We start from the raw sequence: 27,873 nt of genomic DNA on the forward strand, positions 1-27,873 counted from the left end.
GTTCTCTTTGTGAAAATGACGGCATATAATCAGATTCTTTAAACCTTCCCTTCTTACCTGAAGATCTTCAATTACGACAGAAGTGCATTCGGTTTATTCTGTGCCATTGTAGTGTCCTATAAAAACACCAGAGAGCCCACAGGTCTTCAATTAGACTGCATGGTACGAACAAAATATGATACAGAATTGTTCAATGCTACAATGATTACATCCATCCATCCATTTTCTACACCCGCCTAATCCAATTCAGGGTCATGGGGGGCTGGAGCCCATCCCAGCTGCCATGAGGCAAAAAGCAGGAAACATCCTGGATGATTTGCCAGTCCATTGCAGAGCCAATATGGCATGAATTGCTATTTATATACAGATACTTCAGTGTATAGTGTATTAAGGTGTACTGTATTCCACTTATGTACCTGTGCATGTTGGTTAGTTGTTTAACATCCACAAAAGCAGAATGTTTCAAGTCAAAATGTCTGACATGAAAAAAGTCCACAGCCAACCAGTTATTGGAGTAAAGGCAGTATTTTGTGATACAAATATTGTGTACGTTGATATAGAAGTGATGGTATATTTTCAATATATTGTGTCTATATTTTGAGGACTGACTAAGGCAAATCTGACCAAAAAACTGGGTTTAGCGACTTAAGATATCGTAAAGAGTGATGCTGTTCCAACAACTTATTCGGGTGACTTTGGGAGAACAAGCAGTCCACTGCTAGATTTGAACAAGGTGGTGGGCAGTAGCGTTACAAAATTCAGTGAATTTTAAAAGTTGGAAACTCTCCAAGGGAATTAACAGGAATTAGTTGGAATTAATGAGAATAAACTGGAAATTTTCCAAATGGAAAGTTGGGAACCTAAATATAGTTGGTAGAAAATATATTGTAGACCATCAGATTTAATGCAAATACAGCTGATTATCTAAGCTATTCCTGAGTCACAAGCACATAGCCCATCACTTACTGCAGGGCTATTGAGGTTGCACCTCCTACATGCATTGTGCATTCCTCCATCACATGCAAAGATGATTTCTAGATTTCTGAACTACTAAAGCTACCCTTGTGAGCTCACAGTACAGACACAGACTATTGAGGCCACATATTTGAGGCCAAGGACTACATAAAGTCAAGTAAGTTTTGAAGATATTATGAGGGAGATATATTTGATCTATAGTGTTAAAGCCTAACTATCAGGTATTAAATCAAAACGTGTTCATACAGTAGCTAGCTAACTGGTAAATCAGATATTCTAAGTGTAAGCTAGCTAGCACCATTTTATCAGTGTTGCCAACTTAAAGACTTTGTTGCTATGTTTAGCGAGTATTCTGACTCTTTTTCAAAAAACCGACTAGCGACAAATCTAGTGACTTTTTTTGGTGTTATTGGAGACTCTGATGTGAAAGCAGCGTCTAAAATGTCTAAAATAAATCACAGCAGAAAGCTCATTTGTAGTTCTAAGCATATTTAGGTTGTTTTTTACTCACTTTATGTGTCTCTTATAATGTTATTCTTCTCTCCTACAGCATCCATTACAATTACAAGCACATTGCCAGTCATGCAAATTAGGCGATTACTTAATTTGGCGACTTTTAGGACAGCCAATGTGTGTGTGTTGAGTCATTTTAAACCAGCTAATGTTAATGGGAAGCGTTTGTTTATGTATAAATCATCTAATTTGAAATATTTCCAAAATTCTTGAACTAAAGTTCCGATGGAAAGTTTCTGGAAATTTACCGGGAATTTTCCATCTCTTAGTGGGTGGGCTGCTATTCAAACGGTGTGCACCGGTGTAGTAATTACATGGACCTACTTTGACCCTGACATTGATGCAGAAATCAATTGGATTTTAATGGTGGAATCAGGCCAATCAGGTTCCTGTACTGTAGTTACATCTTTAACGTTAAAATCAGTTTTCCACCCCTACATAAAGCGTATTGAAAATGTCACTCAGAAAAGGCTGCCGAACAATGAAAGATGTGCTGATGTGCGACACGCCATAATGCCACGTGATTGACAATGGACCCCTGAGCACACTGGGAAATTAGATAAGCTTGGCCCATTTTGTGGGTCTCAGAAACCAAAGAAAACGAAGAGGAAGGGAGATAGATGGAAAAAAAGAAATTACAAAGCGATTACACAGTTGGAACAAACAGACAGACTCACAGAGCAGAGATAGACAGAGAAAATGCAGGAGAGTTATTTGCTGTAAAAAAAGAGTGACAGGACAGGAAGGAGCTGTAAAAAAAGAGAAATTTATGGGAGTGTTTCTCCTTTTACCCTCTCTCCTCTGGTCCGTTATCAGCCATCAGGATACTCCATCACTCTGGATCCCATCTTCCTTAAGACAGTTTCACTCTCCTCTCTCTGTCTCTGTCACTCAATCTTCAGCTCGAATTTGGCTGCAGGCTTCAAACCTACATTATTTTTTACAGCACTGGCCTTGTGGGCCACATTGACAGCTATTTGTGGAGCTGTAAAATTACTTCCCTGACCTCCCAGCCCCAAACAACTTCACACGACTTAGTTATCATTATGATCAGAAATACAAGACAAGGTGACCCGATTAGATGTCCATCTATGTCCACAGTCAAAAAAGAGACAATCACTGAGTTTCTGTGGGGCGATGAACAGACATGTCAGATGAACAGACATGTCAGGTGTGAGTCTCCGAGCAATGAGCAGGTCATGATAAAAATAAAACAGCCGACTCAGTGAAACAAACAGGAGCCTGGAATCTGTTTCAATTTTGACTTCCTTCAATTAAACAAACATGATTGTCCAATATTAGAAATGCAAAGCAAAAGTCAAGCACTTCCTGTTGACCACGTGTCCGTATGTGCCTATCACAGCTGGCGCAGCTAGAAGTCCGCTGGATGAAGCTTGGACGAGTAGCAATAGAAGGACAAATATACATGAACAGAGAGCAGAAACAAAAAAACAAATATCTGGTGAAGCGCCAAAAGAACAGTTTGTCATTCGTAGCGGATCACCATCATTCATGGTGTTGTGATGTTAACCAAGAACGAATTGTATTCAATAAGAGGTTTGGAATTTTGACTGCAGTGCAAAGCAACACAACTAACTTATTTAACCATCTGAAAACACGCCACAAACTGTAGTATGACCAATGCATGAAGACCAAGAAAAACAGTCCAATGGTTAACGCGAAGCAGCAGTTTCTGTTTTCCACGTTTTTATTATTTAAACACAACGTGAAAGTGAATTTCCTGTAGATTTGTTTTGTTATAGCTTTTGGTTGTGTTTGAATGTGAAAGCGATGTTTACATGACGTGCATAAATTATCTGTACGAGCTGTCACTTTTTTGAAATTTCAAAAATCTGTTTGAATGTGAAACATTGTTAGCCGATTTAGTAAATTATTACGAAAATGAAGGTAAACTAGTGAGCAAAACCTTTTTTTGGTATTTATTTATTAATGTTCTTCCTGGGCTGCACGGTGGTGTGGTGGTTAGCACCGTCTCCTCACAGCGAGAAGGTTCCAGGTCCAACTCCCGGCTGGGGCCTTTCTGTGTGGAGTTTGCATGTTCTCCCCATGTATGCGTGGGTTCTTCCTCCCACCTCCCAAAAAACATGCATGTTAGGTTAATTGGTTATTCTTAATTGACCCTAGGAATGAGTGTGGGCATGAATGGTTGTTTGCGAATTTAAACGAAATTACAAAATTGTCCCTAGCTGTGAGTGTGCACCCAGCCACTAGGGAGCATGAGCCAGGGTATTTCTAGTGCCGGTCCCAAGCCCGGATAAATGGTGAGCTTTGCGACAGGAAGAGCATCCTGCGTAAAACATCCCAAATCAATGATTTGAGATCAACTCGCTCTGGCGACCCCTGATAAAAGGGAGAGGCCGAAAGAGGAAGATTATTATTATTATTTTGTAGTAGTAGGTTAAAAGGACAAAAAGATTGCAGTGACAAGCATATTGTGCCTCGTGTTTAACAGCTGGGAATAATTCTACTTCGGAGTTGAAGTACAATTCTTCTTTGTATCTATTCAAGAAATTTTTTTTTGTCAAGTTGCTGCCTTTGTAATTCAATGCAGACTTTAGTCATTAAAATTTTCTGTATTTCTTTGTGGATCAGCCCCGCAATGATGTGTTCTTACACACAGCAAAGCACTTAAATAATATAGTTCAATTCAAGCCAATTGGAATTCAATTCATTGTAATCATAACCCAATTAAATCCAATTAATTAATTTGAAAATAATCCAATTCATTCATATAGAGCCAATTAAAAAAACAATATTATAAAGGAATTTAGTTTCCACATACCATTTAATACAGATCTTTTCAAAATGCTAGTAGTTCCATAATCAACCAACACTTTAAAAATTTGGACATTTTTGCCTCTTATCAGCTAAATAATAACCACTCCAACAAATACCCGAAAGTCTTCAAACAACAGCAGGTATCAATCCAACAAAACACAGTCTGGTGTCATAGATTTTTGGTCATGAAATTGAATAGGTTAGCTGGTGGTAGAATAACAGGGAGAAAGGAAGCAGGACAGCATGGAGACAGTGAAGGATGAGCTAACAGGGCAACACACAGCAGCACTACACAGAAGATCAATACAGGAAAATAAAAGACTCTGACATCCCCACACCTTCACACTGCTGTACACCAGTGAGACCAGGCTGAGCATTAACCTTCAAGATTATTGATGGTAAGCTAAAAGCAATTTAAGGAAGCTAGTTTACCTTCTCAACCAAGACCTTTGCAAGGATTCTGGAAGAAGTATCAAATCAAAATATTTTACTTCTTTTTTTGTGGCCGTTGCCCTTTTTGTAAAATGATAAAATTCAAAGGATGCAAGACCTGTACGGTAAATTATTATCCAGAATAAGCAAAAAATTACTGACACCATTAAGCCGCTAAATGCACAACCAACTTTTCTCCTTAAATTCCAACTAATTAGTGGTTAATGCTTCTGTACTTTAAGCTGTGCTGTTTACATCTTGCAGAGTTCCCACTGCTCCAGCAGAATGTGGAAAATAAAGACATAATGGGGTCAGATGGCACCAGAAACATCTTGTGAAACTTAAGAGTTTACATGTTATGGCCAGGGTTGATTGCCAAGAGGCCTCAGCTGTGTTTGTATATTTTAAACCGAATGACTGAATATGTCTGGTTGTGTAGAGCCACTCCATAAATTCTTATGACTTAACTTATTCATCTGATTCATGATGATGTGGAGAACCAGCTCAATAACACGCATCAGTATGAGGACCCACCCACCTTGTCACGAATATTCATGAGTGCAGCTGCAGGAGACCTGGTACAATATTAGGAAGGGATCACTGAATATGTTGAAAAAGTAAATAATTTCCTATTTCCTGGCACGCCAGCGAGCTTGGCTTTTCCCTCCAAGTACCAGATAGGAAAAGGTAACGACACAAAGAGATGTTTCTTACCATTGTAAGAGAGGCGAGGCTTGCTTAGACACATGATGAAGTGAACCTCCATTTCATTGGATGCCACAGACTTGGAGCAGACAGGACACTTGAATCCTAGGTAGACAAATGGTAAGAGTCAAAAAAAGCAAACACCAGCTTTATCACAAGCTGTATTTGTGTCGCACATTTCAACCAGATAACCTGTAACATCATTACAAACATTTAAATGAAAGGAAAAAAGGGGGGCTTTAGTTTTCGTCACATAGGCTGAAAAAGGTGTTTCAGATCTTAATAATGATAGACATTCATCTTCCACCGAGATAATCTAAGTGTTGACGCCTCGATGATGAATCACCCATCAACAGACCACTTAAGTGTTGCTGTTTAGGGCCCCTGGTTCCCCTCAGATGTCAAACTATGACAAAGTGGGAATGGATGCTGCTCGCTGACAGAAAGCACACTGATGGGTTCATCTCAAACGAAGTAACGCAAAGCTGTTTAATGCAAATTATAGTTTACTTGATTCCACTGCTTTGGAAAAATATCTATTATGAGCCAGAAATCAAGAGAATGATAACAACTGGTGTCAAATCTAGCTTTGGGCTTGAAATGAGGACAAATTTTAGCTAAGATAATGACCTTCCAGTCAGTTTTAACCACATATTTGGGATCCACACGACAAGTTTTACTGGCTGGCTGATAGGGAAATAGTTTTATTGTATTTCAAATTACCAAGCTTATTGAGTTTGGCCTGTTTACTGGCTGCATTTGAGTTAAATTATTTATTTTTCTGTTTCAGTTGGAGACTTTAAAATTCATTTTCAAGGGTTATAAGTTTGGGTTTTAGGTGGTTAGTTAGAATCTGTTAAAATCCCCTCTGGTTATACATTATTCCAACCACCCTCAGTCAGATCAGATCCGAACAGCTAATCAAATTACGTCTGTATCAGTTTTTTTCAAGCTTATATTGCACTGTTTCCAAAATAATCTCCAGAGCATTGGATATCTATAATGTTCATAGCTAAAGTGTAACTGAAATTCAACAGAAAGACAAAACATTAAGTAAAATGCTGCCTCAGTAAAGACGGTTTTCACTGTACAAGCATATATTTCTTATATAAATGTAGGAAGATCTGTGCTTTCTCACATTAAAACACTCAAGTCAAGAGAATTACATTTTTTGTGCTATTTTTTTTTATTTTTTGGGGGAACTTGAAAAAGAAATCCACGTTTCCTGAAAAAATGGTTGAGATGTGATTTATTTAACAGAATTATACTTTATTAATGTACAAATTGAAATGATGCTGTTGTAGTAAACATTTTCTGAGGGAAAATTACCTAAATAGGAAAACATAGCATAAATATAACAATCACTTATTTTTGTTTCAAAAGAGAAGATGTCAATGCAAAATTGATTTAGGTGGCATAAATATAGAGGTTGTATTTGCTTGAATTAAATCTGTTTAAACAATAATCTACATAAATATAACATATATATAAGTCAGAAATTGACACAGACATCAAACACTTGGGGTGAATTCAGCTATTCAAACACACTCCATCACCTAAACTGTGACCAATGAAAGACAGAAGTTATCTTTTTATGCATTCAGCTTGATATTGAAGTCATAATGTGGCTTAAAACTAAGAATGAACATGTTGCAGAGAGCCTAAAACAGGCCCAAGGTGCTATATGAGGAATATACACTGGGTCTGTGATATAGGAACAGAACAACTGTTTTGAACGGTACTGCTGTCCAGGTTTAATTAGAAAAATAACCTCATGAAAATTCAAACGTCCAACTCATGGCTGGTATGATCAGTTTTCTACAGAGCATTATAAACAGTCAGTATATCTTTCCAAATACTTTACAGTAAAGCCTTCATCTGTTCATTTTCATCCTCTCAAACATTTTCACTCTGTTTTATAACGTTGGAGCTGTCTCAGCAGACTCCTCCTGTGCTGTTTAGATGGGACCCATTTGGCCTAACCGTATTAGTTAAACACATAAGAGCTAATTAGATCAACCACTGAGCCACATGAGCCGAGTTTGCACACAGCTGAAAATAAACACAACTTCTCTGATAAAAGGGAGCCCCATTAAAAACAGCAGTGGTCCTTTTTTTTTATTTTAGGATCAGTTAGATTGTGATGTTTCAGCAGGTATAAGTGGTGGGTTTCATGTGCCAATTATTCGAGTTTTCACAAAAATGTGACTAACTCATCATGGAAATAGTTTTTAAAAGAACTGGCTTTTCTTTTGGCTTTCACTGGGCTGTAACACTTCTTAATGACAGTTTTGCAGTGACTGTGAATTGTTATATTACCATTTGCTTCAATCATGTGATAGTTTAACCCTGATTAGCCGGGGTTTATTCCAACTGGGTTTTTGCTTCTTGTAAGAGATTTGATAGTCCGAATATTCTTTTTCTTTTCTCTTATCTTTTGACTGACTGAAATATGACTTGTTTAAATAAATTCACTTGAACTTATGGTGGTCCAGCAGGACTTTATAATTGTATGTGCTTTTGGTTGCGTTCCCAGAAAAGGTCATGCTCCAATAACCTTGGATCCTGCACTTCCCAGGATGTAATCTTTATTTTATTGGAGCAATGGATTTTAACCTCTTTGAAATTTGACTGCTCTGTCACCAAGACATTACTTTAACAGCAATACATATTCAAGGAAACTGTCATTGAATTACTATTTTCATTAACATGAGAAAACCTTTGACAGGCTACAAATACACTTTTAATACATTTAAAAAGTATGTTGGGAATTTGCAACACAATATGTTGACACCAGCAGCACTGCCAATCTGTACATACAGACTGCTATTTGTTCAGCTTAAAAGGTTTTATTTGAGAAAAAATCACTTGTGGTCTACTTAACACTGGCTGATAAGACACATAGTGAGTGTGAAGATTGCTTTGTTTATGAGAAACCGACCGGAGAAATGCTTGCATTAGCTGACAACAGATGTGGTCCCTTTATTGTCACTTTCAGATGCACAAAGAAGCGCTCTATAGTTGCACATTGTCAGTTATCCTTCTGACACATCAGTAACAAACACCAACGAGAAAACGTCATTCTGCGATGCTTAGTTATAAACAAGTTACCATGGCTTGTATAAGGTGAAAGGAGGAGGTAATGTCAACTGACTCCAAACATGAGACTCATGTTAGAAACCAACCATGGCACCAATGTTTTTCCACCTTCTTCTGTTCTTCAGTGAGTCTTTATTTTTACCTTCGCTCTATTAATGTACTACTACCTTATGCATTAAGAGGACGTAGTTAAAATTAGGGAAAGTCCTACTTTAGCTATTAAAAACAAGAAAGTAAGTTTTGCTGATGAGAACTTTTCTGATTTTCCCGAATGATGCATCTCTAAGCTGTTACGCACCATCTCAGGAAACCCTGCACATCCAAAAGTGACATATTGGGGTTACCATGTGGGTTAAAGACATGACACAGCAAACTCATGTATACTAGTCTATACAGCCCTTTTCACACATGAATACCAGGGATGTTTGGGAGAATGTGCGAACAGTTTGGTCCGAAATTTATTCGTAGTTCAGCCACAAGCACTTCAAAACTGGAAGCCTTCTGTAGGAGATGTGCTCCTTGGGAATTCGAAGGAAGCGGTGCAAGTGCTGCAGCAATCACGTTATGGAAGTGTCCGTTTTAGGTATCACATGTATCTGTATGTATCCAGAACAGCGAGACGGGAGCGGAAAGCAGCCTACAGGTCAGCAGAAAGGACTAACATTTAGCAAAGTTTCACAGTGGTGGCAAATGTTCCGTAAAAAATTTCAGATATTTCACTTGGGGGATGAGAGGAAAATCTCTGTTCGAATCCTGGAGTGAATGTTGCGAACATGTGGCAACATCTCTAGAAGATTTTGGGACTTCATTGCGTGACAGTGTGTGACGAGTCAGTAGAACCGGGAAAAACTAAAGTTTATAAAAAAAAAAAGATTATTTATCTGTTTGTAAAAATGGGAAAATGTTAAGCCTCCCGAACGGAAGTTGTCAGTCTGTGACTTTTAGTTCAGTGACGTTGCCTTTAGATGTGACTTTTATTATCTTGCAGTGTCGCTATCTGCAAGATTAGAAGTAGATTTTTCTGAGATTATTCCCATTGTGCACCTGGTGGCGAGTCTTAACAACTATAAAGTCAACTGATTAGCAGCACCGATATGTGAAGCGTCGTATGCTGAAAAAACAGCTGTTAAGAAAAAACACACTTTGGTTCGGTCCATTTAAACCGTACTTTTTCTTTGCCTCATTGACATGGTCACTCTTGGGTCATGACTTTCAATTTCGAAGTGACAGCAGCGCACGTACTGGTTAAAAACCAAGAACGTGTTACTGAACAACACTTCTTCTTCTTCTGGGCCCTCCCCCTATCAGGGGTCGCCACAGCGAGTCAATCCCACATCATCGATTTGGCACACGTTTCACGCCGGAAGCCCTTCCTGATGCAACCCTCACCATTTATCCAGGATTGGGACCAGTGGCTGGGAGCTCACACTCACACCTAGGGATAACTTTGCGTCACCAATTAACCCAACATGCATGTTTTTGGGCATAAAACAAGACTAAAGACTTAAGAAATATTAAACATGTTTGATTTTGTTGTAACCAAAAGATGTGAGAAAGGCCGCCTTTAAACAGCTTGGATTGAATTTTATGTCCACGCCTGATATCGCTCCACTCACGTGAGATTCTTTCCTATTTCTATGACTTGAAAAGACATTTAAAATCGTTACCTTGAGCTTGTAACATCACATTTTTGAGACATTCATAAACACAAATGTAAACATATTGATGTTTGTGTACTGACTAAATTTAATTTAAAAGAGATTTAAATCTGTTTAACAGAAGAAATGTGCAAGTAACCTATAAATGTGCTTCTAATTTCATAAATCAAAGATTGACTGCAAAGAAAATATGCTGATTTGTGAAAAAATGTTGCCCTTTAAAAAGGAAAGCAGGACTGTAGTTTGGCAGATTGTTGGGTTACAAACACGCACAGATGAATTCACTACACACACTATTACATGGCAGCTGACCCACTTTTCCCTTGGCTGCTATTTTCAGATGCTCCAAAGGGACGAGCAGAGAAAGAGATGGAAAAAATGAGTGGGAAGGTGAGGCATGTTTGAGGAGAAATGAAGGATTATGATACATCGTCCGGCATGATTTTAGCTATGCAGTCATTTCTGTCTTGAACGCAGCCGAGCACCATGAATCTTGGAGGACATTTTATATTCAGGGAGAGCAGAAGGTCAGATAGGGACAAAAATAAGTCACAGGACTGGATCATAAATTAATTATGCTGGTGCTTATGTGAGAATCTGCTTTTGGATGTGTGTGCACACTTTGGTAAATGTGGACTGTACACTCAGAAGATGTGGTTTATTTCAAAATAGACATGTTTTTACCACACAGTTAAAGCTTTCCAGCAGTGAGAACACTTAACACTAAATAACAAAGAAAAACAAAGAACTTTATCACAACTGCAACGACCTGACATACAGACTTGCACCATAAAGTGAAGTCATCATCAAAGCTGACATAAATAGGACTTTTATTTAATTAAGTACAGTTTCTCATTCATAAGGGATAAGATTCAAAATACAAAGGAATAAGCAGTGTGGTGCTCTCCAGCAGTAAAAAAATGCTGACCCAAAAGTATGCTTTCCCTAGCATTTCTTTTATCCACAAGTTCTCAGGTGTTTATGATTAAGGCCACAAACAACTGCATCTGTGTTTGGATGAACGACCAAGAAGTTTTTAAGAAGTACCCAAGTTCAACCTTCCTACGGCTTCAAAATACAACTGTACAGTTTGGGGAAAATTGACAAATTTTTACACCCTTACTAGAAACACTTTCTGCAGTTGTCTCGAAAAGCCTAATGTCTATTAAAGTAGGATCATTATGGTAGTTTTACATTTATTTTTTTGTTTAAGGTTTCAAATTGGACCTTTTAACAACTTTACAAAGAGTTTTGTTAGGTTCTGGAGAGGACTGGACCCAAAAGCGAACAGCAGACAGAAGGTGAAGATCAAAAGGGATTTATTAAGGGAGGGGGGAGTTAAGGATCTCAGGAGGCGAGGGGAATGAACCAGGGTCCGGGTGAGATGGAAGGAGGTCTTGCGTCTGGGTGACTCCGTGCAAGGCTCGGGGGACGAGTGGTTCCCGTGTTCCGAAGTTCCCGTGTATGTGCTCGTGAAGGCAGGCTCGGTTATGGGCTGCGGGATGGCTCGGTAGCAGACTGGGCTGGGTAGAGCTCTCTGGCTTGACATCCAACTAGCATGCGCGTTCGGTGGAGACAGGCTTGAGGAGGGAAACATGGAACGTGGGATGAATCTTCATAGAATCCGGGAGGATGAGACGGACAGAGGAAGGGTTTATTATGCGGGAAATTGTGAAGGGCCCCACATAACGGGGAGCCAGCTTACGTGACTCCGTCTGGAGTGGGAGATCTCGGGAGGAGAGCCACACTTTTTGCCCGACCTCATACTCAGGGCCCGGAGAGCGATGCAGGTCTGCTAGCCACTTGTTGTTCTCAGTGGAGCGAGTGAGTGCTGCCTTCACGTTCCTCCAAACCTCCCGGATCCTCCGAAGATGCTCCTCCACGGAAGGAACTGCCACCTCCTCCTCTTCGGCTGGGAACAACGGGGGTTGAAAGCCGTAACAAGCCATGAATGGGGACATACCTGTGGCGGAGCAAGAGAGGGAGTTGTGTGCATACTCGATCCAGGGCAGGAAGAAGCTCCAGGAGACCGGGTGATGAGCGGTCACGCAGCGTAGCGCTGCTTCCAGGTCCTGATTGGCTCGTTCCGTCTGGCCGTTTGTCTGGGGATGATAACCCGAGGAGAGACTGGCTGATGCACCCACCGCTTTACAGAAAGTGCTCCACACTCGGGAGGCAAACTGCGGTCCGCGGTCAGACACAATGTCAATGGGAATCCCGTGGAGCTTAAATACATGCTTGGACAGAAGATCTGCGGTCTCCAAGGTAGAGGGTAATTTGGGGAGGGGAACATAATGCACAGCTTTGGAGAAACGATCAATGATGGTGAGTATGACTGTGTTACCTTCTGATGGGGGTAACCCGGTGACGAAATCCACGGCAATATGTGACCATGGGCGGCTGGGGATGGGTAGAGGACGCAGCAGACCAGCAGGAGGCCGATGGGAAACTTTGCTTCTGGCACAGACAGAACATGCAGCCACGAACTCGCGAACATCCCTGGCCATCCCCGGCCACCAGAAGCGATGGCGGAGAAAGACTAAGGTGCGTTGGGTTCCTGGATGACACGTCAGCTTAGACGAATGTCCCCACTGCAGAACCTGTGATCGGATTGCAGGGGGACCGAACAACCGATTAGGAGGACCACCACCAGGATCTGGAACATTCCTCTGAGCTCCCTTCACCACCGACTCAATCTCCCAAGATGCCGCCCCCACCACACAGGTGGAGGGAATAATAGGATCCAAATCCTGGGGACTTGAGCGTGAATAAATGCGGGAGAGCGAGTCCGGTTTTCCATTACGACTGCCGGGACGATAAGACAGCGTATAATTTAACCTGCTGAGGAACAGCGACCAGCGGGCTTGACATGGATTGAGCCGGCGAGCAGAGCGGAGGTAAGAGAGGTTCTTGTGGTCGGTCCATATGAGAAATGCTTGCTTGCAGCCCTCGAGCCAGTGCCTCCACTCCTGAAGAGCCAGAACCACCGCCAGCAACTCACGGTTTCCCACGTCGTAGTTACTCTCGGCAGGGCTGAGTCGACGGGAGATGAAAGCACAAGGATGCAGTTTCTGAGTGGAGGGATCTCTTTGTGACAGAACGGCTCCCACTCCTGCATCAGAGGCGTCGACCTCCACCACAAACTGGAGGGAGGGGTCTGGATGCTTAAGGATGGGGGCACTCGTGAACAGTGACTTAAGCTTGGAGAAAGCGCTGTCGGCCTCAGGGGTCCACTGGAAGGTGATCTTGGTGGAGGTCAGATGGGTGAGTGGGGCGGCTACTTTACTGTAATCCCTTATGAAGCGGCGGTAGAAGTTGGCGAAACCCAGGAAGCGTTGTATCTCCTTGAGGTTCTCGGGAGGAGGCCAGTCGGCGACGGCCCTTATTTTGACAGGGTCAGGCTCCAGCTGGCCTTGAGCGATGATGTAACCAAGAAAGCTGACGGAGGGGGCGTGGAACTCGCATTTCTCTGGTTTGACATACAGTTTATTTTGAAGCAGACGCTGGAGAACTAACCTCACATGCTGACGGTGTTCCTGGAGAGACCGAGAGAAGATAAGGATGTCATCTAAGTAGATGAAAACGAAATGGTTCAGCATATCCCGGAAGAGGTCGTCCATGAGGGTCTGGAAAACGGCGGGGGCATTAGTGAGTCCAAAGGGCATGACCAGGTATTCAAACTGTCCCAGGGGTGTGTTGAACGCGGTCTTCCACTCATCTCCTTCGCGGATCCTGATGAGGTGATATGCGTTCCAGAGGTCCAACTTGGAAAAGACTTGGGCATGGCATAACGGCTCGAATGAGGGATCGATGAGTGGCAGAGGAGTCTTATTCTTAATGGTAATCTGATTAAGACCCCGGTAATCAATGCAGGGGCATAAAGATGCATCCTTTTTCTCGACAAAAAAGAAGCCCGCTCCCAGAGGGGATGAGGAGGGTCGAATCAGACCAGAAGCCAGACACTCGTTGATATATGTTTCCATGGCTGCTTTCTCCGGGCGACACACATTGAACAGTCTACTAGTGGAGAGAGGGTCTCCAGGGAACAGGTCGATGGCGCAGTCATAAGGGCGGGGGTTCTGCGTGCTAAATCCTTATCGAAGACCATGGCGAGATCATGGTACTCAGAAGGCACAGAGGAAAGATCTGGAGGTGATTGGGGAAACGCAGACAGACGGGGCTCCGGAATGGCGGACTTAAGACAGAGAGCGTGGCAGGAGACGCTCCAGCTGGAAATGGACGACGTTTTCCAGTCGAGAAGGGGATAATGCAGCTTTAGCCAGGGTAGACCAAGGACAGCTGGCGACAGAGGGGAGGGTATCACATACAGCTGGATAATCTCACTGTGGTTGCCTGAAATAGTGAGTGTGAGGGGGACAGTGCGATGGGTAACCTTGGCGATGAGCCGACCGTCCAGGGCGTTAACAGACTTGGGGGTTTCTAGGAGCTCGAGAGGGATGTTGGTTTGTGTGACAAAGTTCTCATCAATGAAATTGTCGTCTGACCCCGAGTCTATGAATACACGTAGGGGGTAGGACTGGAGGTCGCTTCTCAGCATAGCAGGTAGCGATATACGGGCGAGAGAGCGAGAGGAGGAGGTGTTGCTCACCAGAATGCTCTCGGTCACTGGTGAGCTGGATCTTTTGGCGAGGCCCTGCAAGTGGCCGCGTAATGGCCCGCGAGTCCACAGTAAAGGCAGAGTCGTAGTTGCATCCGTCGCTGGCGTTCTGAGGGAGATAGGCGGGCTCGGCCCAGCTGCATAGGTTCTTCAGAGGAAGGAGGGGGAGCGGAAGGCCTAGCGGGACTCCAAGACGGGGAACCAGGGGCGCTAGAACCGGGACCCGCTGATGGGGCTGGGCTACGGGTCCGATTGGCCCGTTCCCTCCTCCGTTCCCGGAGACGATTGTCTAGCCTAATGGCTAAAGCAATCAATTGCTCGAGAGAGGTCGAGTCATCTCGAGAGGCCAGTTCATTCTTCGGACAAATTCCTGGCAAACAAGGTCATTAGTGCGGGCTCATCCCATCCACACTCTGCAGCCAAAATACGAAACTCAACGGAAAAGCTGGCCACTGATCCAGACCCTTGTCTTAACGAAAATAGCCGGTTCATGGCCTCTTGCCCTTTAACAGGGTGATCAAAAACTTTACGAAGCTCAGTCGAAAACATTGAAAAATAACTCAAAACTGCCGAGTGGCTATTCCACAACGCAGTGGCCTACTGGGCCGCTTTACCTCTTAATAAATTAACACAAAACGCTACCTTAGCTTTGTCAGTGGAGTAACTAGAGGGCTGAAGGTCAAAGACTAAGGTGCAATTTAACAAAAATCTACTGCATGAACCTGGTTCACCAGCGTAAGGTTCGGGAGTGGGAACCATGGGTTCCTTTCCAGGAGCCGAGGGTAAGGTGACAGGTGGGTCGTTTACTGGTGGAGGAGGAGCGGAGCTGGCCGCTGACATCTGAGAGCGGCTAACTGCTGCACGCTCTGGGAAAGTGATTGCAAAGTTCCCATAACTCCACTCAACAGCTGATCATGTTTACCGATCAAAATGCCTTGTGTGCTGAGGGCTTCCTGGAGGGCGTCTGGGTTCGCTGGATCCATATTTCTTGGTCGGAATATTCTGTTAGGTTCTGGAGAGGACTGGACCCAAAAGCGAACAGCAGACAGAAGGTGAAGATCAAAAGGGATTTATTAAGGGAGGGGGGAGTTAAGGATCTCAGGAGGCGAGGGGAATGAACCAGGGTCCGGGTGAGGTGGAAGGAGGTCTTGCGTCCGGGTGACTCCGTGCAAGGCTCGGGGGACGAGTGGTTCCCGTGTTCCGAAGTTCCCGTGTATGTGCTCGTGAAGGCAGGCTCGGTTATGGGCTGCGGGATGGCTCGGTAGCAGACTGGGCTGGGTAGAGCTCTCTGGCTTGACATCCAACTAGCATGCGCGTTCGGCCATAGTGAGACAATATTCCGACACCGCAGGCCAGGAGGGAGCAGGCTTTAACAGGTGCCAGATTGGTAATGGGGCACAGGTGTGAATGTGAGAGTGCTCCTCCCAGCCGTCCAGCCCAGCCTGAAAAAACAACAGGAGACAACCAGCCAGCACCCAGATACAAACATAACTAAACTAAATGGCAGCAAAAGGTCATAATCACCACAAGGTTTGTCTTTCAAAAACATATTTTCTTCTCTTTTCACATCTTGTCCATCTCACTTTCTCACTATCAACTATTTCATGATGAATTACACCAATGTGCTGCTCAGTTGTAAATCAACTTCTCTTGCAATACCACCGCAACTCTATTTTCAAGCTTCTATCTGGTCAGTGGTCTGGAGCCTAATGCAGTTGCAGCAAATAAAAGTGTAAAGTTACCAAATAAAAAGAGCATTCTTAGCACTTTCAAAAACATTTACATGAACACCAAAAAACAACCAGATAACAAAGCTAACGTGGGCAGGCTAACATGTAACTCTTAGACTGAGTAAATCTGATTACTCTAAATGTAGAAAACATACTGTGTGGTCAATCATATCTAACACTTCATAAAATTATGTATTATAAGATTGTGGTTTTTAAGTTTTTTTTCACAAAATAACAAAATGTATTAAGCTAACTTAGGTTGGTAATGCTAAATATGTTAGCATAAATATTTCCCTACACAGTACAAATTCCGTTAATCATTAAAAATACAGCTCCTTGTATGAAGATATGAATAAATGTTACTACGTTTAGGATAAAACCAACTGGCATATGTGTGTTTGTATGTTACTAACCCAACCAACTAACAAAAGTAACGTTAGCTTGCTAAGAGATATAATCCATTTATTAAACTGAATGGTAAAAGTATAATCAACATATCTCCCTGAACACTTGATGAACTGTTACATGGATATTATTTCAAATCATGTTTACAAACTGACAATATAGGTCAGAAACATTTTACAAATGTTTTATTTTGTAGTTGAGTTACAGAAAATAGATAAAGATAGCTACAGTAGCTGTTATATTAAGATGAGCTATCATTTTGCAGAAATACAAAAAAATAAAAACACAGTTTATTGTTTTGTGTTTGTGTTTTGTAGTGGCTGCAGGTGCTGTATAAATCTCCATTGTTAAATTCAGACCCCAGGATCTGAACTGTTGTGTTATCCAGTTTTTTGGTCAGCTGTGTCATGTTTTAGTGATGAAAAACGGTGAATCGAAGTTGCACAGAAAAACAGCGCTTCACTGTGATATAATAATTAACATGAAGTACGCGGTAAGGATCAAAGCTGGATAATGACTCAAATGCAAAATCTGTTTTTCCCAGGTTGGATTTGGATTGCATAATAACATCTAAGTAAATAATGAGGATGATCAGAGGCTTTTTGGTCAGATGACACCTCATACATTGTGGAAAAAAACAAGTTACTGTGCATTAAATGTGAAAACTAGACCGAATAAACCACCCTGAAGCAGTATCAGGTACCAGTTCCTACAACTTTATCCCACAAGTAACTGCCTCTTTTTTATTTCTTTATTTCCAAAGAGTCTCTCAGGGATATGAGATATTATTAGTTCTTGAAGTAGAAGATAATAATATTTATTTTGGCAGACCACTATCATACATATTTGTTTTTAGATTTTTCCAGCAGTAGATGGCTCCTTGAAAATTTCTTGAAAACCTCAAGTGGAAACAAATGATAGCCTCTCTCTTAAGGAGGAAATCATCTCCTATTCCAGAAAAGTTGAGGAACATTCAAAAATTGTGAATTAACAACAGCATATAAACTCAAATTGTGGAGGACTGAAACTGCCATAATCTGACATAAATACAAATATATATATATGGCAAAAAAAAGATCTATGCCCCCATAATCATATAAAATGTGAAATAAATAAATATTATTGCTTTAATTTATATTATTAATTAAAGACCACCCCCTCATTTGCATAACGAAGCGGAAATGCATACAGTAATGTATATAGAAAGTAATGCAGAATTAAATACCGAAGTAACAAATAAATAAAGAAAAAAATTAAATATATTTCAATTAAAAAATAAAATGTAATTGAAAACTGAGTGATAAATTAAATAAATATTAAATAATTAATTGTTTAAATGACTGTGGATTAAAACTGAAGCGGATGAGTTGATTTCTTTCACATTTCTTTTTCATTTAATTTTAGTTGCATCTGCCATCATATAAACTTATTCAGCCACTTGTATGTTTGTATTTATTTCAGATTATGGCAGATTCAGTGTTCCATACATATAAACATAGAAATGACCAAAGTAATAAAAAAAAAAGATGCTTTTAATTGACAATGATTCATCCTTTTATCATAATAATCATATCAATCGCAATCCAGACAGCATATTTTGAGCAGAAATAGAAATATTAGCATCCAGCCATTGAGCAACCTCAAACTAATTTCACACCAGAGGAACTTTACAAGAATGAATAATTTGCAATGACGTTGTTTTCAGACTTTTTGTACTCCACTGAAGAAGCCTCCAAATGGAAAGAAATTGACAGTAACCGAATGCAAATGATCAGTTACCTTATAATCAAAGATAAATGGGAACAGGTTCAGAGGATTTATAGGCCAGAGAAAGACCTCTTAACCCACAAATTTTAATAACTAAAAGAAAATGTAATCCATACATAAATGTAATGTTTACAATGACCTTGTTTGAGTACAGGCTTGAACTGCACATTAAATATACAGCATTAAACAGAATTTGTATGTCAAACTGGAGAAGTTTACCAGCTGATACTCTGCTGCTAGCACAGAAAGATGGATGAAGCCACGATATATTGGTCACCTATAGATAATATTCTGTGAGCGGCAGACGTTATATCAGTATAAACAGTAATGTTTCATTTTAGATCTTGCTTGGAAAAAATACTGATTTTAATTAAAGTTAGTTTAATGAACAACTTGAAGCAGAATTATGATAAACGTGCATGTTGGTTGATAAGAATGAGTTGAATGTTAAACATTTCCTGTTTGTCACACTATGATAAAAAGTCCATCTATAAACATGAGTTTTCTCTTTCTTCACACAAACTTTACTTTGAGAAAATGCCTCTTTGTTCCCTATGCCTCCCAGTGCTTTGAAGGCTTTTTATAACAACTGTGTATCATTTTCCGTATGACGTTTGGGTACAACTACCCCAGGCTTATTTATTCCAAAATTAGTTTAAAAAACTAAAACTTTTTCCTTTGAGCGGAAGTTCACAAATTTAAAATAACACCAGACAAACTAGTTCCTCGTAGAGAGGTAGCTCGCTCTAATCCAAGAAAAGGCAAGTTGTGAAATTAGACAAGAATGTTGAGGGGTTAAATGTGTTCGTACCATGGCCCGTGCAAATTTCTAACATTAAGAACAAGAGGTATTAAACAATGTTTGTCATGCAGTTATAAGACATTTTGATGTCAGTAGAGATTTGATTGGATTATTCATCGAAGAAACAACTTTCCACTATACATTATTCATATTGTTAGTGCAAGATTAATAACACGACTAGGTCATCAGTTCCATGGCACTTCACTGTGATAGGAAAATAAATAACATTTCTCATACATTTACAAAAGCAATAATTATCATACACCTGGAAACGCTGACTGACTCACAAATATAATGCATGCAGGAGGAAGCAAAAGGAGAAATTATAAAAGCTGCCATTAAAAACCCTCAGGCAATCTGTTCTCAGTCTGCCAATAGAAGGAATATCCTGAAAACACACACACATACTCACACCTTGCATGACTGTGTAATAACAACAGGGAAAGTGGCTGAATAGACAGAGCCGTCACAAACTCTGAGCTGAAGTGCTATTAAATGGTCATGTGGAGACTTACTCTTGTAAAACGCCTGCACAGGCGAGGTTACTCAACTCAATCTCAGGTCAATGCATATTTCATCAACCCTTTACTGCTTGAGACCCTGATGGAGCTCCCAAATAACCACCTTCCATCGATGAACACCTCAAAGTTGCTTGACGGTGAAGCATGGTGTGTCAGCAGGGAAAGGAGCAACAGTATACTACAATGGGTTTGAAATATCTACAAAAAATGCTGCTCTTTGTGCCTCATATGGATGCGTTACGCTTTACTAGTTTAAAAGTATCAGTGTTACAGTTTGTTTAGGGTCAAAATCAAAGAAGACAAAGAACAATTTAATGTTAAGGTAAGTTAAAAAATATACCATCAAACATCTTTGAAACTGTTGTATCAAGGTGCTTGAAAGCAAATAAAATGTTACCATTAGCTTGAGTGCTAACGTAAAATTAGCTTATGAGCTAACGTAAACTGCTGCCGTTTGTGCCTCCTCTGGATGAGAAGTGCTGTACTGGTTTAAAGGTATCAGTGTTACAGTTTGTTAAGGGTCAAAATCAAAGATTGCAAAGAACACTGTAATTGAAAATATACCATTAAACATCTCAGAAGCTGTTGTGTCTTGTTGGCTAGAAAGCAAATAAAATGCTGCCGTTAGCTCAGGCAAGATTCATAGTAAATTAATGACAGTGCTGAAAACATGAACCAACAACAATAAACTACAATGAAGATTAACTAAACTGTGCACAGAAACATACTGAGTGTGGCGTCTAAGCCTAATGCAATAAACTGATTAAAAGTGTAGTCTCAACGAGGACCGGATAAAGCTTACTTTCTTCTTTCTTCTCATTTTCCTGCCCTTTAATGTCAGAGAGTTTGTGAAAGCTGTCCAATGCATCACATAAATAGGCATTTCCTATTAACATTTTTCTCTTGATAAACAATGTCTGAAACATTAATTGTAAATGTTGTTAATTGTTTTAATATCACCATATCCTGGTCAACAAAGCGTGTATAAAATCTGTTTGCAGCAGAATTTAATGATAACAAAATTCTGTCTGGCTTTAAGAAAAGCGTTCAGACACCGATTTTTTTGTTTATAAACAGACTTTATAAACAGGACTGGTGATATTAACCGTTGAGGTGCAAGGTCAATTAGACAAAGCAGTGATTGTGTCTTTCATCCTTGATGTCTGTTTTTATCTATTTTTCAGTTATTACAGCTGTTTCTATTTTCTTCTAATCAGTGTGTGATGATGGTGGGTGTCCTCAGACACAACAAAAGATACCAAAGTGTTTAAAGTGATGCGCGGTCTGAAAACAAGGTGGTCCCCCTTTGTGTAAGAGCTCAGGCTTAGATGAACCCTGCAGGAACAATCAACAACGACTAATGTGTTTTTAAATGAGATGGAAAAGACATCAGTCAGCAAACACTGATTAGTTAGATCAATTCTATATCATCAGTCAACCAGACTTTGGTAAAGATGCTTATGGGCTACATATGGCTGTGATACATAGCCAAGCCGCAGCAGACGGTATTATTAAAACTTACACTGGCCCATCTCGCAATGATGAATAATGTCCAGAAAAAGACGGCTGGACTGTAGATAGCCAGAGTCATCGAGAGGAGACAGTTTAAATCAAACTGGAGCTTCGGAGAGAATAATGGCTGCAAAAAACAACTACCCACATCCAATCAATAGCACTGTATAATCCTGACTGTATTCAATTCTAACAAAGTATCCACAGAATAACAATTACTGAATCTTGACTGTTATCAGTGTGAATACTTTGGTTGATAAGTGTCAATAGCTGCAGAGGACAGAGACAACGGAGGAGGAATGGGGAGTCCTGTTTAACTGTGCAATAAAACGAGGATCGCAACAGTCCGGGGGCAGCGATGAATCATCCAGCCATCTACTTTATGGTGCAGAAGTGAGGAGGAGGAGGACAGAAGGAGAGGAATGAAGGGAACAGCAAAGCAGAGTAAAGAGAACGGCTAGACAGAAAGTTCAAAGGGGGAATTGATGAAAAAGAGACCCATGGAGAGGAAAGAGCAAAAATACAGAGACTAAATAGAGGAAGTGAGGCCAACTCATGGAATTGAGAGGAGAAGGAGGAGAAACAGGTGAGGAGAGAAGGAGGAGGGAGGAGGAGGAAAATCAGGAAGGCAAAAAAAAGGGTTGACTGAAGTGGAGAAATAAACTGAAAAGAGGCAGAGAGCAAAGAAAATGTAATTAAATGCAGAAACAGACGGATTATTTCAACTGAGAAACACTTTCTGGTATCTTAATTCTTCTTATGAAGCATTCCTCAGTCCATCTAACAGGCTGTTTTCTATAACCATCACCTGAGCAGCACAGGAATGTAAAGACAGCTGGGCACCTTCATCCATTTTTCAACAGTAGTTTATGTGTGGACCTCCTTCTGAGCCACTAAAAAGCAAATGTCAAGCACCTGCTGGAAGTGTAAACAGTCAATACACTAAATGATTATTTCAAGATAATGCCAACACTCAGGTGAAAGCATTTTTAATTCAGTTCAATTAAATTCTGTTGTATTTAAATAGTGCTAAATCACAATGTTATCCCAAGACATTTCAAAGACCAATCTATAACAGCTAATGGTGAGGTTCACATTATGCATGGACGTTAATGACTCCCACCTGGAGATCTTGACATTTCCTGTAGTGCACACATGGGCAAAAATACCTTAATTTGTGGTCCAATGAAAACAAAACAACCCAAGAAAACGTCAATAAAAATCTACATTTTGTCTACGCTACATTTCACCAAGTGGGGAGCCATATATACATCTAGACTGGACTAAAATAAGGCATCTAGAAGTTGTGACGTCGGAAGAAGACTGAAAATAGGATGACGACGTCAAATCAGGAGAGAGTTGAAGGCTCAGAATGTCACATTTTTAACCAAGAGCTGATATTTAAGCTGATATTTATATATTTTGATAAAAAGCTTGAGATTAACGCTCAAACAGTATAACATATACATTTATCTTTTGACTGCTAACTATCCAATAAACTTGTCATGAATATTTTTACACATCAGTCAACCATCCATGAATTGCCACCGTTAGCTAAATGCTAACATAGAAATTGTGAAACAAAGTCATTCTTGTTGTTTTTAAATTCACGAAAAGCCCCTCTTTAATCAAGTCAATGTGGGCATCTGATTAAAAGAAAAGTTGCACACTCCTGCTGTAGCGCCTCGAGTGGTTTTTATTTTGTTGGTTTTGACCACTTCAATTTTGTTAAACAAACCTTTAACAGACCATGGAAAAAGAACTCATACATACTGTAAGAGCAAAGACCCTCAAAGCAGCCATGTTGGTTATAGTTGTTGTAGGTGGCTATTTTATTACTTTGACTTTCTGAAGTAATGTCTTTGTACTTTGTACAATTTCATGTCATTTTGTACTTATTTTGAATATCTGTTGATTTGTTTTGTATATTCTGGTAGTGGTTTGTTGTTTCAAGTGGGCTTTGACAATTTTTTTACAGCATCTTTTTGTTGTTTTTTCAGTGTATTTTTGCAGTCATTTTGATGCATTTTTCGTGGAATTGTTTGTCTCTCCATGTACATATTATTGTTGTTATCAACTTCTGTTTCTCTTTCTCATCAGGTATCCCTGGCCTATTGGTGCTTGTCGTCCCCTCTTTCCTGTTGTCACAACCCCAAGCCGGTCGAGGTAGACAGCCGAGCTTCCTGGTTTTAGTTCTGATGGAGGTTTCTTCCTGTTAAATGTTTTTTTTTTCTTCCCGCCATCGCCTCGTGCACGCATTTGATTTAATTAAATTATGATTGTGTTACAATTAAATTGGACTGTGATTAGCTTGAATTGGACTGTATCTTTGAAGTACCTTAAAATAACATTTGTTGGTATTTTGTACAATACAAATAAAACTGAACTGAACTGAAAATGTTATTTTTTGCATGTCCTTGTCATTCGATATGTTCCTCTGAAACCTTTGGAAGAATGTGGGATTTTTTCAGAGCCATTTGTAGTCTTTTTCTCTCTTTTCCCTTCTGGATTGTTTTTGAGCCACTAGGTCTATTATAAGCTCTTCAAGAGAAAATGTTAACAGTCATTAAATGCTTTTATATAAGTCAGATAGGGTTGGATAGGACCATTAAGTAAACACTTCACATAACACTTACCAACTCATAAGGAGAGAATACAAAATAGCCGCACGAAGACATTTATTCTAGCTTGAGAAGGTCTGTTCATTGCATCTAGAAATACATAATCAGCATTCAACAGAGGCCAAGTGTGCACTGCGGTGTAACTATAATTATCATTACATTTTGTAGAGAGCCATCCTGAGGTCCTCAAGGACCCACAGAGGTCCCTGGATGTCACTTTGGGAAAGACAGCAGTAGCAGATGTTAGCGCACCGCTGGAGATTGGTACTTTAAGATAAGTAGCAGACTTGGACACAGTGACACAGCAAGATCAGCAACTCAGTGGACAACGAAGGTCAGCGTCCACCAGTCAAACTCACAAGTAATGATATAATCAATATCACCTTGAGTGGAGATGTTGGAAAAATTAAACAGAGTCGTTGAGGTAAAAGGAGAAAGGAAGAGAAACTCTAGCTGAAGAAATGCTGGAAACAAATATCAGGCTACTTTTAACCATTTAATGTCCTCACTGAGAAAAAAAAACAATGGAAAAATGTTTTTTCTTTTTGTATTTCAATGGGTGATCAATAATAACAATTTGGTGTTAATTTTCATAAATGTTTGGGATGACACTCGAGTGGCAGAGATGGCTCAGGCCAGCATGGTCTCCTGAAAGAAACGTAGTATTAGCAAACCAAGTTATTTGGCATGTTAAGACTTTTTGATACATCTGTCACTTCTGCACATTTTCGACGAAAATGACGAAATTACGTCCCGTCCTGTACTTTTGCCCTAACACCTTACCAAATCACAGCATGTACAGTAAATTTGAAGGCATGGGAGACCCTCCACCATACTGTTCCCTTACTCTAAAATGACACAACCAAAGCTATAAACACATAGAAATGACACAAAAAGTGCCAAAAGCGTGCTATTTATACACAGGTTTTGTTTATTGCTTTGTGTCTTGGTATTTATCTTGCTTCCTGACTTAATTGTAAAGCGTCCCTCCTTGTGTTATCATTCTATTGAGTTTATTTCTGTTTTTGTTTCACACCATGTCTTAGTTTGATCTTGTTAGTTTTTATCTCCCTCAGGATAAAACCTAACATATGTATATATATATATTTATATATATATATATACAGATTTTCTTTGTTCAGTACCAGATCCTTGTTGTCTTTGTTGTTTTGTGTGTTTGCATATTTTTCTCAACACTCTGCTCTTCTTTTGTATTATATCACCGGACTTCCTGCCATGGCAGCATCTTTCTTTTTTTGTCTAGTAAAAGAAAGGATTATTTTACTTTACCTGCCTTCCTCTGGGACTCTTTCTGCATTTGGGTCTTCTTTCTATAAGGTGCATTACACTCTTCGTTTCACTGAAACTGATCCAGATCAGTTTACCCAGTTTTTCTATTTCTGTTTATAAGTAGATGCATATCAACTTTGTCATATTGTTTCCTTTGAATACTCAGAGTTCGGGCTGAAAGATGGAGTACAGCTAATGATTAATAGGTTAATTATTATCCTTAATCATTTATTTGCATTATTTTGTCTCTAAAATGTGAAAACAAATCCCGAGGAGGAAAGTTTGCCTGATATTTATAAAATATACTTGGGCTGAAACAATTCCGAGTGACCGAAATAACTTGATTACAAAAAATTCTCAATGCAAATTGTTTGCCTGTTTCACACGGATTATTATTACTGTCACGCAATGTACATAAGTGCTGCGATTGTAGCGAGCATGATTTGATGGCGCCATGGAGGAAATCAGAGAAAAGTACAATAAATAGGTTTGGGACCATTTCAATCAAAAGAAAAGCTAAAATACTGTACAGTGTGTCCACTGTAATAGTGAATTAGCTTACCAAAATACCACGTCACTGCTTCAGCATCTCAGCAGAAAGCAGCCAGTTCACATATTGAGTCCACTGAGCGTAACAAACACAAGGGAACATTTTGCGTTAGCATCAGTCAGCTTGTTAACTCAGAAAATAATGTTATCTAGAAGAGAACATAAGTTAGCTGAGGCTTGAGTATTTTTTTTTAAAAAGCAACTTGTGTTTTTTGTGTTGGACAAAAAGTGGCTAATTTCTGTTTTAATGTCACCAGAACTACCCTGCTATCTAAAAAAAAAAAAATTCAATATGGCTCTTCATTATTTTGACACGCTGCGTAGTGCTGCATTTTCCGAAAAATAAACCAATGAATGGTTCGTGTTAAGACACCTGTTTTTTGACTCAGGTGACCCTGAAACATGCCATAGTTGCATGCTACTACTGGCCCAGACTGCTGAGGGACCTCCCATGATGCACCTCTCCTCACTCTCTTTACTCTCCATGTACATATGACATTATTGTTGTCATCAACTTGTGTTTCTCCGTGGTCTGTGTGTTTCTTGGTGTTTGTTGTCCCCTCTCGTCTATCCTCTCAGCCCCCAGCCGGTTGAGGCAGATGGCCGCCCTTCCTGGTTCTGGTTCTGATGGACGTTTCTTCTTGTTAAAAGGGAGTTTTTTCTTTCTACCTTTGCCTCATGCACACTCAGGACAGGGGATTGAATCAAAGTTTTGATGCAAATCTGTTGGTTTCCTTAGCAAGGCAACACTTTTTTTAAGGTTCTGTATGAATTAGATCAATTTAGAATCTAATTAATTTGATTGGATTATGATTGTATTACAAAGAATTGGATTGTAATTGGCTTGAATTGGACTGTATCTCTGAAGTGCCTTGAGATGACATTTGTTGTGATTTGGCACTATATGAATAAAAAAATAAAAAATAAACGAAAATACACAATAATTGGAAATAAACCTAGTTGAATCACATTGATGAGTCAGTCAAGTCAGTGTAAGTTGAGGCTCCAGAAGCTCAAGACTCTTCTGTCAATTTCCATTCTAATTCAGGGAGCGAGGATACCAGAGCTTTTTTCCCTCGGTAGCAGGGAAGTTGGTAACCGATTCAGCTGCAGATGCAGACACACACACAGGGAGTCATGCTGAGATTTAGCTCTGGCAGACAGGCTGAAGGCAGAGGTTCTACTGCAGAAGCACAACAAAGCCACTCTTGGGATTTAGCTCTGTGGCGTGGCAGACTGAAAGCAGAGATTTAACACACAGAGGCACTCCAGGCAGGCGGTGTCAGCCAGACAGATCACAGAGGAGGAGAGAGAGGACACCATTAATACTACAGATGGAAAGTCTGAGAGCAACTCTAGTCACTCTGCTTGTCAAGCTTGCAGAGCTACAAGGATGGATGTGGAATTGAGGGAAGCGGGAGCTGGACTCTGTCATAGTTCATAAAAAAGACAAATATCCTCAATTCTGTGCAGCTTGTTTTTCCAAATCTCTAAAACAGTTAGTATGACTCATGGAGCCACAGTGGTCGCTTTGATGGGAAATGATGAAATGATGCAATAAACTTAAGTTACCTTTCAAATGATCGAACGCAATCATGCGCGTTCCTCAACACTCTCCAGAGATAAGTTTGAGCTTCCAACCAATTTTTCCAACAGACACAAAGTACATTTTCATTAATCTAGTGTGAGATGTTTACTGTAGGGTAAGACAAAAGCAGTTTTATTTGGTTTTGCTAAAAAAGTCACATCGATATGTTGTCGAATAAAAAAGAAGAAGAATTTTTTAACCTATTTTTCAAAAAGACAAGATTGTTTTACCTCAATAAGGGAAAGAGGACACTTTTGAAAGGGTTTGGAGGATAAAACCAATGCATTGT

General features: G+C 40.2%; 1 protein-coding gene across 1 annotated transcript in view; it reads right to left on the reverse strand.

Moving 5' to 3' along the window:
- znrf1 (zinc and ring finger 1) overlaps positions 1–27,873 on the reverse strand; it is a 65,130-nt gene that overhangs the window by 17,257 nt on the left and 20,000 nt on the right. Inside the window, exon 2 of the mRNA XM_072386584.1 lies at positions 5,434–5,529. Coding sequence (XP_072242685.1) covers positions 5,434–5,529 — 96 coding nt within the window. The remainder of the gene's footprint in view (positions 1–5,433; positions 5,530–27,873) is intronic.

The sequence above is a fragment of the Leuresthes tenuis genome, unplaced genomic scaffold (genome assembly GCF_036924035.1).
Source record: "Leuresthes tenuis unplaced genomic scaffold, fLeuTen1.0.hap1 SCAF_5, whole genome shotgun sequence".
Classification (NCBI taxonomy): domain Eukaryota; kingdom Metazoa; phylum Chordata; class Actinopteri; order Atheriniformes; family Atherinopsidae; genus Leuresthes; species Leuresthes tenuis.